We start from the raw sequence: 16,670 nt of genomic DNA, 5'->3' as shown, positions 1-16,670 counted from the left end.
CAACGTTGCATTCTTGATGCGACCAGTGCAGGGATGGTAGATTTGGGCCACAATGTTGCTTGGGAGCGGTTTGTGACCGATTGTCAGGGTAAACTTTCTGCAAATCGGGAACTGCTTAAAATTTCTTGATTCCGAACACTATGGTAAGTGCTTCCTTGTCAATTTGCGCGTAGTTTCTTTCGCTCTGAGGGTTCGCAATGCGATCGCGATTGGTTTCTCTTGGCTGTCATCCATTACGTGCCTTATGACGGCTCCCACACTAGAGCTAGGAGCATCGCACACTAACTTAAGCTCACGCTCTGTCATAGTGCAAAAGTAGAGCATTGCTGGAGAGACTTCTCTTACAAACGTCGTAAACTTCCTGTTGCGCTTTCGTCCACATCCGCTGGACATCCTTCTTAAGCTCGTGCAATGGGGCTAATGTGGTCGCTAACTCGGGTAAGAAAGATGCGTCGTAGTGGACCATTCCAGGGAACGATCTTAACACTCGTTCTGTGGCTTTGGAGCATTAATGATTGCAGCAACCTTTTCTCTTCACTAGTTGCAAGTCAGACCCAGGTACACAACCTCAGGCTGTACAAAAGCCCATTTGCTCCTTTTCAATTTGACATTGTGGGCATTCAAGCTTTGAAGCACTATATCTAACGCTTTTAGATTTTGTCCCTCGCTGCTTGTTGTGATCAGCACATCATCGCCTTGATTGCGTAAGCAATTTGGAACTCCTGGCAAAATCTTACCCATCGTAGCCTGGGAGATTTTTGTGGGGGAAACACCATAGGGTAGCTTGGTGTATGAGTACACTCCTGTGTGTGTGTTGATGGTGAGATACTGTTGACTCCCTTTGTCAACACTCAGCTGAGCGTAAGCGTGCGACAGGTCAAGCTCTGAGAAAAACTTTGACCCAGAGAGTGCTGCATATAAATCTTGCGACGTAGGTAATGGATCATCATTGTCATAGGCAGTACCTCGAAATCAAGGAAGATTTGCTTCCACTCTGAGTTCTCAGGTGACTGTACAGTCCAATACGGGAATTATAGTCTCTGTCCCACCTGTGACAGACAGTGATTGAGGGGAAGGGGCGGGTGGGACAGGTTTGCCGCACGCTCCTTCTGCTGCCTGCGCTTGATTTCTGTATGCTCTCGGCGACGAGACTCGGTGCTCAGCGCCCTCCCAGATGCACTTCCTCCACTTAGGGCGGTCTTTGGCCAGGGATTCCCAGGTGTCAGTGGGGATGTTGCACTTTATCAGGGAGGCTTTGAGGGTATCCCTGTAGCATTTCCTCTGCCCACCTTTGGCTCGTTTGCCGTGAAGGAGTGCCAAGTAGAGCGCTTGTTTTGGGAGTCTCGTGTCGGGCATGTGAATAATGTGGCCTGCCCAGCGGAGGTAATGGGTACTGCATCGTCAACTGCTTGGTTGATAGTAACTTTGCAGTCGCCGCACAAGCATAGAGTTTTGTCTGCTTTGGGCACTACCACAATCGGGGGTAACACATCCACTTCTGTCAGTTTTTACGAGCACTCTTCTCTCTGACTTCAACGCCTGGGGACCGACCTTGCCTTACAATAAGGACTTCACGGACTTGATGTGGATATGTGTGTCACACCCAGTGATGCCCTCGTGAACATGCTTTCGTACTTGTTCAGCATTGTGTCGAGTCATCTTCTACACAGATGTTTTTCCAGTCTACTTTTAACTTTCTCAACCAGTCTTTGCCTTTCCGCCATTGTTCATAGGTTTATGTGTCACCTTTTAGGGCGGCTGACCGAGGGCCGTGCGGCTCTTTGTCAGCCGGCGCGGACACGATGAGCCAGAATGGCCGCCTCCTTCGCTGTAAATTTCTATGTTTCTAGGTAGCTTTACTGACTGGCCATTGTGCTGAACTGTACATTCCTTTTGTCCACATGTCTCTAGGATTTCTCCACAGTAGGTTTTTAACTCTACGGTACTCTTTGTAAGTGATACTTGATTAAACTTGCTCTCGTGTGGTGTTAGTTCTGATCGAGCAGTCCACCGCTGTGTTGATGCACAATCAACATATTGCTCGTTGATCGAAAGTTTTGTATGGAAGTCTTTCTCGAGCATTGCCGCTAGTGGCACAGATACTGTTTGCCTAATTCATCAGGTGTGTTCACTTCAATATTGTGAACTCCTCCCTTTTGTTGCTGCTTTGCATTGCCACTAGAATGGTTCTTCCTGCTTTAGATCGTGCTCTGCAAGCTGTTGAAATATGGCCCTGCTTCTGGCAGTGAAAACCCTTCACATTTCTGTATTGGCAGGACTGTGGTGAGTGATTTCCATTGCAGCGATAACAATTCACAGAACTGCTGTCACGGACATGCTTTTGAGTCAGTCTCTCGGCTTTAGGCTTGGCGGTGACTTTGACTCTAGACCTCAGCTGCACTAGTCCCTCGAGTTGGACAGAACTCCCTAACATTCTTAAACGCTATCTCTATCGATGGGGCAACTTTGCATGCTATGTCAAACATGAGCTTCGGAGTGTTCAGTAACTTGGACTGTGTGCGCTCATCCACCAGTCCACAAACAAACTTATCTCAATGCACGATGCAAAAATGTGCCGAAGTTACAATGTAAAGACGGGTTCTTAAGAACGACAATGTACTCACTGATGGTTTCAATTTGTTTCTGATACCAAACCTATAACGCTCTGCTATTTCTAATGGCTTTGGGTCGAAATGATCCTCCAGCTTCTCGACAATGTTTTCAACCGATGCATCCTTCGCTTTCTCTGGCACGAGTAGGTTTGTCGATGTTCCATCGACATCCGGCCCGATCTCCGTTAGAAACATTGCTATCTTCTGTTCACGAATTACTTAATATTGAGCTTGAACATTCTCATCCGCACCTTCGGTCTCAATAATGTTATCGGCCCTTTAAAAAAAACACTTCTCTATTTGCTCAATGTAAGAACTGAATGGTTCACGAGCTCGGTCATACCCGCTGAGGCTTCCCAGAGACGCGGCCAAGATGGTCCCGATCCCGTCGAGCAGTAACTCTGCTCACTACCTGTGTCCCTGTGAGAATCCAGGCCGCTGTTGCTATGGATACAGACGCATGAAGGCAAAGCACAGACGATTCTCCATGAGCAATAATGGAAAAGATTACAAAAATTCCATTTAAGTGTGTCAAATTCACCTTAAACTTGTCCACTCGAAGGTCCTTCCATGATCCCTAAAGATGGCTTTAGGACCCCATCCTCATCGCCAAAATGTAATATATGTGGGTGGAACAAATGAAAGACCGACAGGATGAGTTGCTAGTCCATGTGCTTGCTTGTTAGGCCAGAGCGGCGATGATACTACTTTTTTAACCTGTCTTTAAAGAATTGTGTCCTTGGCTCCTTGCGTATTCTCCTGCTGAGGAACAGCAGTTGATAAAGGAGACAGTAATCACATTGTACAAGAATAACTCTGGATACCTGAAGGTTGAGTCATTGACTGTAGATTGTCACTAGATCAATACAGATGAAAGCCGTTTAGCCCATAATTTATTTGCCTTTTTCTAGTTTGAACCTGTGCCCCGCCCCACTATCCTGCACTCTGTTTTCGGGCTTTACTTTCTCCGTGCCATTTATTGTATACCTCTGCAAGGTCACCTCCTTTTGAGGCTGAAAAGCCAAGTTTCTCCAGTCATTCCTCACACCTCCAGTCCTCTGATGCTAAGAAAGACAGACTTGCATTGATACAAGACCATTCACCACCTCAGGACGTCGCAAAGCGCCTTACAGCCAATGAAGTACTTTTTGAAGTATAGTCACTGTAGGAAACGCGGCAGCCAATTTGCGCACAAGCAAGCTCCCAGAAACAGCAATGCGATAATGACCAGATGCTATCTCTTTTTTGTGATGTTGATTGAGGGATAAATATTGGCCAGGACACCGGGGTAACTACCCTGCTCTTCTTCGAAATAATGCTGCGGGATCTTTTACATTCCACTTGACAGAGCAGACGGCCTCGGTTTAACGTCCTATCCCTCAGCACCGCCCCTCCGACAGTGCGGCGCTCCCTCAGCACCGCCCCTCCGACAATGCGGCGCTCCCTCAGCACCGCCCCTCCGACAGTGCGGCGCTCCCTCAGCACCGCCCCTCCGACAGTGCGGCGCTCCCTCAGCACCGCCCCTCCGACAGTGCGGGACTTGAACCCACAACCTTCTGACTCGGGCGAGAGTGCTACCCACTGAGTCACGGCTGATGCACAAAATCAGCCGTGTGGCTCTTCCCCTGAGCTGCTGCCTGGGGTTGAATGTCTCCCTTGTGTTCTGGTGACCAGAGATGGGCACGGTCCTCCAGTTATCAAACTCGTGCACAGTCCCGCTCACCCATCACCCCCTGTGCTCGCTGACCTACGTCCTACGTTGGCTTCCGGTTAAGCAACACCTCGATTTCAAAATTTTCATCAGTGTTTACAAATCCCTCCATGGCCTCGCCCCTCCCTATCTCTCTCATCTCCTCCAACTCCACAACCCCAGAGATCTCTGCACTTCTCTAATTCTGCCCTCCTGAGCATCCCTGATTATAATCGCTCCACCATCGGTGGCCGTGCCTTCTGTTGCCTGGGCCCCAAGCTCTGGAACTCCCTCCCTAAACCTCTCCGCCTCTCTTTCCTCCTTCAAGACGCTCCTTAAAACCTCCCTCTTTGACCAGGCTTCTGGTCACCTGCGCTAATTTCTACTTGTGCGGCTCAGTGTCACATTTATCTGTTGTCTTGTAACACTGCTGTGAAGCGCCTTGGGACGTTTTACTACGTTAAAGGCGCTATATAAATATAAGTTGTTGCCATCTGACCAGAGCACCGTACAGTGGGAGCACGACTCCCTCCCAGTTGTATGGCGCTCCTTGGCCAATTTTCTTCAGCCTTCGATTTGCTTTGTTGCTTGTGGGCTCCACAGTGCCTGGGTGTGTTTGGCTGTTCCGAAGCAGGTTGAAGGGTTGAATTGGCTGCCATTCATTGAGCGGCTGGTTCCGGGCACTGACTTTCCGAGCTGGATGCTCCCAGTGATGGACAGGCCAAGGCGAACAGAAGCAGCCGGGCAGCCAGCTGTGAAGAGAAAAAGCCGGGCTGCATTTCTGGTGCGTGACCCTTCATCCGAATGGGAAGGCTGAAAGTTGAGCTGTAATTCGGCATAATGGAGGGAGGGGAGGGAGGGAGGGGGGGGTGGTGGTGGGGGGGGGGGGGGGGAAGGAGAGGAGGAGGAGGAGAATGAGACGAGAATCAACTCCAATCAGGAAGAGGGAGTTAATGGCTGATGGTACGGTAGTGTGGTGGTTATGATACTGACCTCGTAATCCACAGACCGGGAGTTCAAATCCCCACCATGACCGTTTGAGAACTTCAATTCCGTTTTTTGAAAACAAAACTTTGGCGTCAGTAAAAGTGACGACGAAGCTGTCTGATTGTTGTTGAAACCCAACTGGTTCACTCACCCTTGGCCCAATGCCCTTACCTGCCATCCTCACCTGGTCTGGGCCTACACGTAACTCCAGTCCCACATCCACGTGGTTGACTCTGAACGGCCTTCTGTAGCGGGCGACACGGTTGTACAAGGTGGCAAAATAAATGCTGGCCTTGCCAGCGACACCCACATCCAGTGAATGAATTTGTTTTGGAAAAATGAACTGTTTAATCCAAATGCACGTTTGATCTGGAAGGTCTGTCGGTGAGGTATATTTTACTGATCTGTGAATATTCAGGCGAGTTACTGAAGCTTTGTTTTCTCTTTCAGGAGCTGTTGATGTTCAGCCCCTATAAAAGGATCTCTGCCTTTGACGCCCTGCGACATCCTTACTTCCAAGGCCAGAGTCCTGACGTTTAAGGCGATCGGTGGTGACCCGTGGAAAGGGAACTGCACCTGGCTTTTCTGGCACATCAACTCTGGGGTGCTCCTGGCACAGCTGTGTCCAACAGTAGTGCACCGGTGGAGGGGGGGGTGGGGGAGGAGGAAACTGAACATAAATCAACTGAGGGCGTTCCATCGTGTTTTTTCTTTTTTCTCTTTTTCGCGTTGACTTGTGTTTCTTTTCCCAAAGAAGGTGAAGCTTGGAAGATGTCACCGGGCCGGTTCTTTGGCCTGGTTCTTGGCCCTTGACAGCCGCAGACTTTTATTGAGGTATCGGCTCTACGTATGGCATCACTTTCTTGACGTGCCCGTCCACTTGTGTGCCAGCCTGCTGGCAGTACAACGGGCACTGTCACCAGTGTTCAGAATTTGGTGCCATCTGCCCCTCCCCCTCTGCCTTGCTCCCTCCGTCCGTGCCCATGCCCCTTCCACCCCGCTTCTCCAATTGATAGGTTGGAGCATCTTGGGCTGCGAAGGGTGGGCAGTGACTATTTTTCAAAACTGAGCAGCAGCTGAAGATTTGCCCAGAGGGGTGTTTTCACACCGAGACTGCGCGCTGCCCAACACTACCTGGCAACTGAGAGAAATGCGGGGAAAGTAATTGCCTGCCTGCCTGCCTCCCTCCCTCCCCTAGCTGCTGCTATCTTCCGTACGCTGGTAGCAAAGCAAATCAACGGTCAATATCCATGTCAGATATCCAGGCCAAAGCTCCCGGTGTAACAGCGTGGATATCTTGTAGGCTGCCTGCACATTCCCTCTGAGGGAAATGGCCCATTGATGTGCTCCAGGGTCTGATTTGGAGCTCCACAGTCGCTTTAATCTGCCACCAATGGAGACGGTGGTCGATAGTTGTCCACTGTTTACGAGGAAGGTTTAATCCTTCGGGTTGTACTGTGGGCTCCTCCTGTAAGGAATCCATTCTGTATGTTGCAGTTCTGCCAAGCATTTTGCCATCGGTGGTCACGGCTGAGGGGAGATTGCTGAAGGGCTTGGGCAGCGGTACAAAATGGCCACCTAGTTTTGAGACTGGTCGCTGCTATTTAACAATGTGTTGAACTTCTTAAAGGAGCCATACCCCATAATTCCTGGGTGCTGAGATATTGAAGTTTCTGTTTGACCAATCATTGGCAAAATCTTTTATTTGGAAAGGTTTTCTTGGCCTGCTGTCTGTGTGTGTGTGGCCATTTTTAAAGCAGTCCCTTGATATCGTGTACCAGGGGGACTAGGTTTACAAAACATTGTTTTTAAAATCAGCATTTTTTTTTTCCCAAGTTGCTGGAATATTGGGCCAAATACTTCCCCCACCCCCACCCCTTGCCTTTTCAGCTAAAATGCTTCACCTGGTTACGGTGATGCGTAGAGCCCTCACGGGTGAATAGTATGCTGCTACAAATAGTCCTAGGCATGTGTAAATCTTCAGCGGGAGAGGAAGGGGAAGAGTAGCAAAGCCCGTAAAGAAAGAAAGAACTTGCATTTATATAGCCCCTTTCATGACCTCTGGACGCCCCCCCCCCCCCCCCCCCCCCAAAGCACTTTACAACCAATGAAGTACTTTGGGAGTGTAGTCACTGTTGTAATGTGAGGAAACGCAGCAGCCAATTTGCGCACAGCAAGCTCCCACACACAGCAATGTGATAATGAGCAGATAATCTCATTTTAGGTGTTGGTTGAGGGACAAATATTGGCCCCAGGACACCGGGGGGAACTCCCCTGCTCTTCCAGTAGCGCCGTGGGATCTTTTACGGTCCAACAGAGAGGGTAGACAGGGCCTTGGTTTAACGGCTCATCCGAAAAATGGCATCTCCGACAGTGCAGTGCAGCACTGCACTGGGAGTGTCAGCATGGATTTTGTGCTCAAGTCCCTGGAGTGGGACTTGAACCCACAACCTTCGGACGCGGAGGCGAGAGTGCTGCCCACTGAACCATGGAAATATGCTTGCAATAGTGGTCTGACGTCCAGCAGGAAGTGTTTTCTGCGCAAATCTATCTTTCCCCCCTCTCCCTGTTCTAAGCTTTGTTTTCCTAGCCCAGTTACCTCTGCGGCCTGCTTTGGAAGTCTGGAGGACCAGCGAGTGGGGACAGCCCAGTCTGCCGCTCAGCCCCTTCACACTGAACAGCGAGAGGCATGTTCAGCGAGAGTTGGGAAGGTGATTACTGGGGCTGAAATGCATTTGATTCACGAAGTTTGCTCGATTTTGTTTACATTTTGCCCTTGCCGGTCACCCAGTGAGATGACTCACGATTGCAGAACTCAATGCTATGAATGCGCGATTCTGACACACTGAAAGCACCGTGCCAAACCTCCTGCTTTTAGCGGTGTACGGGAGCCACTTGTTCAGAGTTCAATTGGAGAATTGTGAACCTTTGCGTGTGTTTATCAATTTAACGGCAAAGTTTGGTGGTCGCGGGGGCACTCTGATGTCTTTGTCAGCCGCTGAAGTGTGTGTAGATTTGTTTTTTATGATACGTTCTATGATAAGAGTTTTATGAATGGTTACAGCATGGAAGGCAGCCATTCGGCCCGTCGAGCCCGTGCTGATTCTCAGCGAGTCCCACTCCCCTGCCCTTTCCCTGTAGTCCTGCAATTTTTTTTCCTTCAGATACTTATCCAACTTCCTTTTCAAGCCACAATTGAGTCTGCCTCCACCACCCTTTCAGGCAGTGTATTCCAGATCCTAACCACTCGCTCCATAAACAAGATTTTTCTTGTGTCTCCTTTGGTTCTTCTGCCAATCACCTTAAATCTGTGTCCACTGGTTCTCGACCCTTCTGCCAATGGGATCCAGATCCCTCATGATTTTGAACACCTCGATCAAATCGTGCCTCAACCTTCTCTGCTCCAAGGAGAACAACCCCAGCTTCTCCAGTCTATCCATGTAACTGAAGTCTCTTATCCCCTGGAATTATTCTTGTAAATCTTGATAGATTATACATTGTGTGAAAATTCCCCAGTGAGTGTAAATCGTGGACTGGACTGTGGGTGTAATGAATCTTTATTAAGACTGTGCGTGAACTGAAACAATATCGCGCCTTCACATGACTTGAGGTTGCTGCCAATTATCTTCAGCTCACTCTGGGACTTAAGAGCTGCGTATGGGTTATGCCACCTACCTGCATCTGGGGTTTTCACTAACGCCCTCGCCAAACCGCAGTGGCTGGAAAATCGGGCGGGGGACTGAATCCGAGTGTATTTCATTTTACCAATTCCCCCAAATGCTGTCGATTGCATTAAATCTGCAACGGTGGACCGCGGCCTTTGTAAACCGCATCGAAATGTCCCTCCGGTAGAGTGCAGATATTCCCGAATTCCGCAAAGTTCCGGCGTAGCTTGCTGCAGCTGGCAGTGTGAATGTTGCTGGCAGGTTTGAGTTTGAGAGAAAGCACCATGTACAAACTTCCACTGCAATCCAAGGTGCCCCCACCTGCAGGCCCTGTGTGCTCTGTCAGTCCAGTGTGACTGGGATCCAGCCTGAGGTGCTGCGCCTCTATTTCAGCTTGAGAAACTGACCTGAAATAAACCGATTGCAGTTCTGTTGGCAAAGGGTGCTGTCTGGAGTCCATCACATGTGCTGCATGTGTTAGAGTTTTATATTAATAAATATAACTTGCTGTTAAAGATTTCTGTACAGGCAGATGAAGTAATTTTACTAAAGGCGCACTAGATATTATTCAAATTACACTTGTTGCATTATTTCTTTATTCCTAAATAGCAGCAACAGGGAAGCCACTTCAGTCGGTTACAGGTGTGATTTAGAGCACAGTCACTCTCTTATTTAGTGGTGGTTCACTAGAAGGTTGCTACAAACTAAACTGGCTCCCCAGCGAGCCCCAACTGTCAGTACTGGCTCAGTGAGTCTCGCCTCTTAGGCAGAAGGTTGTGGGTTCAAGTCCCGCTCCAGGGACTTGAGCGCATAAATCTAGGCTGACACTCCAGTGTAGTGCTGGGGGAGCACCGTACTGTCGGAGGGGCGGTACTGAGGGAGTGCTGCACTGTTGGAGGGGCAGTACTGAGGGAGCGCCGCACTGTCGGAGGGGCGGTACTGAGGGAGCGCCGCACTGTCGGAGGGGGCATCTTTCGGATGAGATTTTAAAGCGATGTCTGCCCTCAGGTGGACGTAAAAGATACCATGGCACTATTTTGAAGAAGAGCAGGGATGTTATACCCATGTCCTGGGACCAATATTTATCCCTCAACCAACATCACAAAAGCCATCTGGTCATTATCACACTTGTCTGTGAGAGCTTGCTGTGTGCAAATTGGCTGCTTCCTTTCCCACATTCCAACGGTGGGCAGAGGAAACGTTACAGGGACACCCTCAAAGCCTCCCCGATAAAGTGCAACATCCCCACTGACACCTGGGAGTCCCTGGCCAAAGACCGCCCTAAGTGGAGGAAGTGCATCCGGGAGGGCACTGAGCACCTCGAGTCTCGTTGCCGAGAGCATGCAGAAATCAAGCGCAGGCAGCGGAAGGAGCGTGCGGCAAACCTGTCCCACCCTCCCCTTCCCTCAACCACTGTCTGTCCCACCTGTGACAGGGACTGTGGTTCTCGTATTGGAGTGTTCAGCCACCTGAGGACTCACTTCAGGAGTGGAAGCAAGTCTTCCTCGATTCCGAGGGACTCCCTATGATGATAATTACAACAGTGATTTCAAAAGTGCCCTGCGGAGGGCAAGACGGCAAGCATTCTGTCGGGAAAATAGATTTCCGATCCAGCTCCGACCTTCAGCTGTTTGGCACTGAAGTCTCGCTGAGGACTGCCCGCCACGATCAGGGCAGTGAGGTGGGGGGCCTGTAAATTGGATTGAGGATTGTGACACGCGGACTGCAGTGTGAGATTGGATTCAGGCAGTTGGAGCAATTGGTGCAGTAATGGTCATCTGGCTCTAGAGGGCCTCGGAATGCTGTCTGAAGTTGCTGGGTTTCCATTTGCCGGTGACGTCAATCCTCCCACCGGTCCTTTGTTTGCACCAATGGGCTTTCCTCCTCTTCGTGCTGATCGCTGGGCTGGTGCACACTTGGCTACGTGGCCAGGTCCAACAGTGCTGGGCGGAACTGATCAGCCAGCATTGTAATTGAGTGGTGATTGTAATTGACTGGTGATTGTAATTGACCGGTAATTGCTGTCAATAAGGTGTGGGCGTCCACGCTCCCCTTTGAATGGAGCAGTTGCCATTAATCACTGGTGGCAGCAGAATAATGTCACGGGCTCGGGCTGCTCGACTGGATTTATAAAGGCAGGTTAATCAGACATCTTGCTCACTTCAGTCCCTACCTCCCCCTGCCCGGGATAAACCCTCACTTGTGAGGTGGGAAAGTGGCTGTCAGTCATAAGAACATATGAAATAGGAGCGGGAGTAGGCCATTCGGCCCCTCGAGCCTGCTCTGCCATTCAATAAGATCATGGCTGATCTGATCATAAACTCAGCTCCACTTCCCCGCCCGCTCCCCATAACCCTTTACTCCCTTATCGTGCAAAAATCCCCACCTTAAATATATTCAATGTCCCGGCTTCTACAGCTCTCTGGGGCAGAGAATTCCACAGATTTACAACTCTCAGAGAAGAAATTCCTCCTCATCTCAGTTTTAAATGGGCGGCCCCTTATTCTAAGATCATGCCCCCTAGTTCTAGTCTCCCCCATCAGTGGAAACATCCTCTCTGCATCCACCTTGTCAAGCCCCCTCATAATATACGTTTCAATAAGATCACCTCTCATTCTTCTGAATTCCAATTAGAGGCCCAATCTACTCAACCTTTCCTCATAAGTCAACCCCCTCATCCCAGAATCAACCGAGTGAACCTTCTCTGAACTGCCTCCAATGCAAGTATATCCTTTCATAAATATGGAAACCAAAACTGTACGCAGTCATTGATTGGTGCCTTGCAGTTGGGTGTGGGTCCATTCTGGTTGATGCAAGCCTGCGATTAAATAAAGTACAGGTTGGCCTTCATCTGAGGTACAGTATAATAACCCAATAATACACTGGCTTTAAAAAAAATTAATTCATGGGATGTGGGTGTCGCTGGCATTTATTGCCCATCCCTAATTGCCCCTTGAGAAGGTGGTGGTGAGCCACCGCCTTGAACCGCTGCAGTCCGTGTGGTGAAGGTGCTCCCACAGTGCTGTTGGGGAGGGAGTTCCAGGATTGTGACCCAGCGACGATGGAGGAACGGCCGATATATTTCCAAGTCAGGATGGTGTGTGACTCGGAGGGGAACCTGGAGGTGGTGGTGTTCCCATGCACCTGCTGCCCATGTCCTTCTAGGTGGTAGAGGTCGCGGGTTTGGGAGGTGCTGCCGAAGAAGCCTTGGCGAGTTGCTGCAGTGCATCTTGTAGATGGTGCACACTGCAGCCACGGTGCGCCAGTGATGGAGGGAGTGAATGTTGAAGGTGGTGGATGAGGTGCCAATCAAGTGGGCTGCTTTGTACAGGACGGTGTTGAGCTTATCGAGTGTTGTTGGAGCTGCACTCATCCAGGCACTCATCACACTCCTGACTTGTGCCTTGTATATGGTGGGAAGGCTTTGGGGAGTCAAGAGGTGAGACACTCGCCGCAGAATACCCAGCCTCTGACCTGCTCTTGTTGCCACAGTATTTATGTGGCTGGTTCAGTTAGGTTTCTGGTCAATGGTGACCCCTCTAGGATGTTGATGGTGGAGGATTCGGCGATGGTAATGCTGCTGAATGTTCAGGAATGGTGGTTAGACTCTTGCTTGTTGGAGATGGTCATTGCCTGGCACTTGTGTGGCACGAATGTTACTTGTTCATTACTGACTGTTTGAGGAGATGTATTGCTTCACTTATTGAGGCTGAGCTGCTCAGCAATTCTGATGTGATACAGTGGGCTCTACTTGTGTGTGAATTAACACTGGAGCACAGCACTGAACAATGATTGGGATTTACAACTCATTAGTATGGCAGTTGTTTAAACGTACTGTTCTTGAAAATCGCCCTTGGAAAGCTGAATGGGACTCTTCAGTGTGTGTAGTGCCTTTGATACACGGGGTAAACAATAATGTCTCTTATTAATCAGTAAACTGGATCCCAGATATAAAAACGGACAATGCTGGAAATACTCAGCAGGTAGCATCTGTGGAGAGAAAAACAGAATTAACGGTTCAGGTCGATGACCTTTGCCATGTGTTTCTCTCTCAATAACAACAACTTGTATTTATATAGCCCCTTTAACGTAGTGCAACGTCCCAAGGCATTCATAGAATTATTATGAGGTTAAAAAATTGACACCGAGCTGCATAAGGAGAAATTAGGACAAGTAACCAAAAGCTTGGTCAAAGAGGTAGGTTATAAGGAGCGTCTTGAAGGAGGATAGAGAAGCAGAGAGGTTCAGGCAGAGAGTTCCAGAGCTTAGGGCCCAGGCAACAGAAGGCACGGCCACCAATGGTTGAGCGATTATAATCCGGGATGGTCAGGAGGGCAGAATTAGAGGAGCGCAGACATGTGGGGGGAGGGTTGTGGGGCTGGAGGAGATTAGAGATAGGGAGGGGGGAGGGGGCGAGGAGGCCATGGAGGAATTTGTAAGCAAGGATAAGAATTTTGAAATCGAGGCGTTGCTTAACAGTGAGCCAATGTGGCTCAGCAAGCACAAGGAGGGGGTGATGGGTGAGCGGGTCTTGGTGCAAGTTAGGATACTGGGGCAGCCGAGTTTTGGATCACCTCTAGTTTACGTAGGGAGGCCAGCCAGGGGTGCGTTGGAATAGTCAAGTCTGGAGGTAGAGTTTAGGGCCCAGGCAACAGAAGGCACGGACACCAATGGTTGAGCGATTATAATCAGGGATGCTCAAGAGGGCAGCATTAGAGGAGCGCAGACATCTCTGGAGGAGGGAAGGGTGTTTGTGGGGCTGGAGGAAATTACAGAGATCGGGAGGGGCGAGGCCATGGAGGGATTTGATGCTCTCCACAGATGCTGCCTGATCTCTGCGTTTCCAGCATTTTCTGTTTTTAATCTCAAGATTGCTAGCATCCGCAGTATTTTGCTTTCGGAGAAAAAGGGAAGCAGTATGATGGTTGGGGCCGGAATGGGTCTCTTGGTTCAGCGGACGTTGATAAACCTCTTTGATGATTGGCAGGCACCCCGCCCCCTCTGTGACAGCCTTGTCACGCACGCCATTCCTTGCAGTCTTCCCGCACAAAGCATACCTGATTGTTTGGTGCCAGTTTGTAAAGAAACAACCTGCTTTTTGTGGTGTGAACGTAGGCTGAACCTGCACCTGGTTCACACATCACATAAGCCAGGGATTATGCATCTCCATATTTAAGGAGGGATATACTTGCACTGGAGGCAGTTCAGAGAAGGTTCAGGAGGTTGATTCCTGAGATGAGCGGGTTGTCTTATGAGGAAAGGTTGAGCAGGTAGAGCCTATACTCATTGGAGTTTAGAAGAATGGGAGGTGATCTTATTGAAACGTATAAGATTCTGAGGGGGCTTGACAGGGTAGATGCAGAGAGGAAGTTTTCCCCTCGTGGGGGCATAGTTTCAGAATAAGGGGTCGCCTTTAAGAAGGAGGTGAGGAATTTCTTCTCTCAGGATCGTGAATCTTTGGAATTCTCTGCCCCAGAGAGTTGTGGAGGCTGGGTCATTGAATCTATTTAAGGTGGAGATAGACAGATTTTTGAACGATAGGGGAGTCGAGGGTTATGGGGAGTGGGCAGGGAAGTGGAGTTGAGGCCAAGATCAGATCAGATCAGCCATGATCTTACTAAATGGCGGAGCAGACTCAAGGGGCCAAATGGCTGACTCCTGCTCCTATTTCTTATGTTCTTACAATGTGCTTCTGCCTGTACAATATTGCAAATCTCGCACGAGTGCGTTGTAGAATGAAAGCTTGTTTTTAGTATCACAAGCCAGCCAATCGTGACCCAAAGCCACAAGTATATCAAAAATTTATCTTAATGTTTTAAACTGTTAGAAAGGCAGTATTCATTGCGTTTTATCTTTTAGTGTTACGTTATTTAAATGTACACTGCTCTGCATTATAATAAGGTTGTGTTGGGGTCAATTTAAAAAAAATAAAATAAAATTCTCCTGCAGTCTGTGGGCTGAGATTTTAAAGTAGGGGATTGTGATCAGTGATGGGTTTAGGGATTAGGTGTAGGTAGATACAGAACAAACGTTGAATCACGACAGTTCCATTGAACCACAGAGTACAGCATAACTTCTGGGACCCTTATGCAGATTTTATATAATTTATAAATGGGTGTTGGCGTCATCATAGGCAGTCCACCAGAATCGAGGAAGACTTGCTTCCACTCTTAAAATGAGTCCTTAGGTGACTGATCAGTCCAATCCGTCTTAAAGGAGAAAAGAGAGGTAGAGAATGGGAGAGGTTTAGGCAGGGAGTTCCAGAGCTTGAGACCCAGGCAACAGAAGGCACGGCCACCAATGGTTGAGCATTTATAATCCGGGATGATCGAGGACAAACGTTGAGGAGCGCAGACATCTTGGGCGGGGGACGGGGGGGTTCTGGGGCTGGAGGAGATTACAGAGATAGGGAGGGGACGAGGCCATGGAGGGATTTGAAAACACGGATAAGAATTTTGAAATCGAGGCGTTGCTTAACTGGGATGTAGGTCAGCGAGCACAGGGGGTGATGGGTGAACGGGACTTGGTGCGAGTTGGGACACGGGGGGGCAGCCGAGTTTTGGATCACCTCAGGTTTATGTAGGGTAGAATGTGGGAGGCCAGCCAGGAGAGCATTGGAATAGTCAAGTCTAGAGGTAACAACGGCATGGATGAGGGCTTCAGCAGCGGATGAGCTGAGGCAGGGGCGGAGACGGACGATGTTACGGAGGTGGCAATAGGCGGTTTTAGTTATGCTGCGGATATGTGGTCGGAAGCTCATTTCAGGGTCAAATATGACACCAAGGGCTATGGAGATTTGGCCCTTTTTCTTTTGGAACTTGTGGAATACCATCTTGATCATGCCTGCTAAAATATTCATGAAGGACACTCGCCTTGGTTCAGAAGCACCAGAACTGTTGCTCAGCGGAACTAGGTGGTAGCCCGTGATGTTTGGGTGTCGACGAGAAAGCAGTTTTACATCTCTTCAGAATGGGCCAGTTTGAGCTTTCCTCTGTTTTAAATGTTCGTCCTTTTTATTTTGTGGAATTTAGGATTTCTTTGGTTTTGATGTTCTTTGTCTCCATTGCGGCCTCCATTGTGGCCTAAGAGCCAAACGGGTGCCTCTGCCAATGCTGTACTGAGCTGGTAGCTGGAACTGGTGCAGGTCAGGGGCCTTGCCTCGACTCTCCCTCCATCTCCCCTCAAGGAGGACCTGGCCTCCCATATTTTCCCCACAGCCGAATGGTAACTCAGGGGAGTAGAGTTTTCACACCTACATCCAAATAGTGTGTGGTGCTGTATGTTCGTGGCACAATGCGGGGCCTAGGTACAGTAGAGGAGCGGGAAGGTCGGGGCAGATGAGTGGCAAGTGATCGTGGCGGAGGTGCGGCGAGTGTTTTGTGGCGGAGGTGCGGTGAGAGATCGTGGCGGAGGAGCGGCGAATGTTTGGGGCAGAGGAGTGGCGAGAAATCGTGGCAGAGGTACGGCACCCAGAAGAGCCAAGGGCCCAGGGGCAGCACAGGCCAGTCCACACTGCGATGTGTGTGTGCACCAGGTCTGTGCAGCAGAGCAGGTCTCCAGTCGTCCTGGTTAACCCTTGCCAGTGGACCAAGACCTAGCTCTGTCAAGCCCGTGTGGTGGCTGGTGTGCAACGGCCACCACACATTAAAAAAAATCCGCGCACCGGCATCTTCCACCCCTTCAGGACTGGAACATCGGGTCCTTCATTGAAACATC

The 16,670-nt window shown here is 49.6% G+C and overlaps 1 protein-coding gene across 1 annotated transcript in view; it reads left to right on the top strand.

Moving 5' to 3' along the window:
- cdk4 (cyclin dependent kinase 4) overlaps positions 1-7,359 on the top strand; it is a 36,867-nt gene extending 29,508 nt beyond the window's left edge. The window contains exon 8 of the mRNA XM_070869659.1: positions 5,740-7,359. Coding sequence (XP_070725760.1) covers positions 5,740-5,829 — 90 coding nt within the window. The 3' untranslated portion in view covers positions 5,830-7,359. The remainder of the gene's footprint in view (positions 1-5,739) is intronic.
- Positions 7,360-16,670: the final 9,311 nt, after the last annotated feature.

Source organism: Pristiophorus japonicus, chromosome X (assembly GCF_044704955.1).
Source record: "Pristiophorus japonicus isolate sPriJap1 chromosome X, sPriJap1.hap1, whole genome shotgun sequence".
In the NCBI taxonomy this organism is placed as follows: Eukaryota; Metazoa; Chordata; class Chondrichthyes; family Pristiophoridae; genus Pristiophorus; species Pristiophorus japonicus.
Note: the sequence above shows the minus strand (reverse complement) of the source record. Positions and strands in the feature narration are given on the sequence as shown.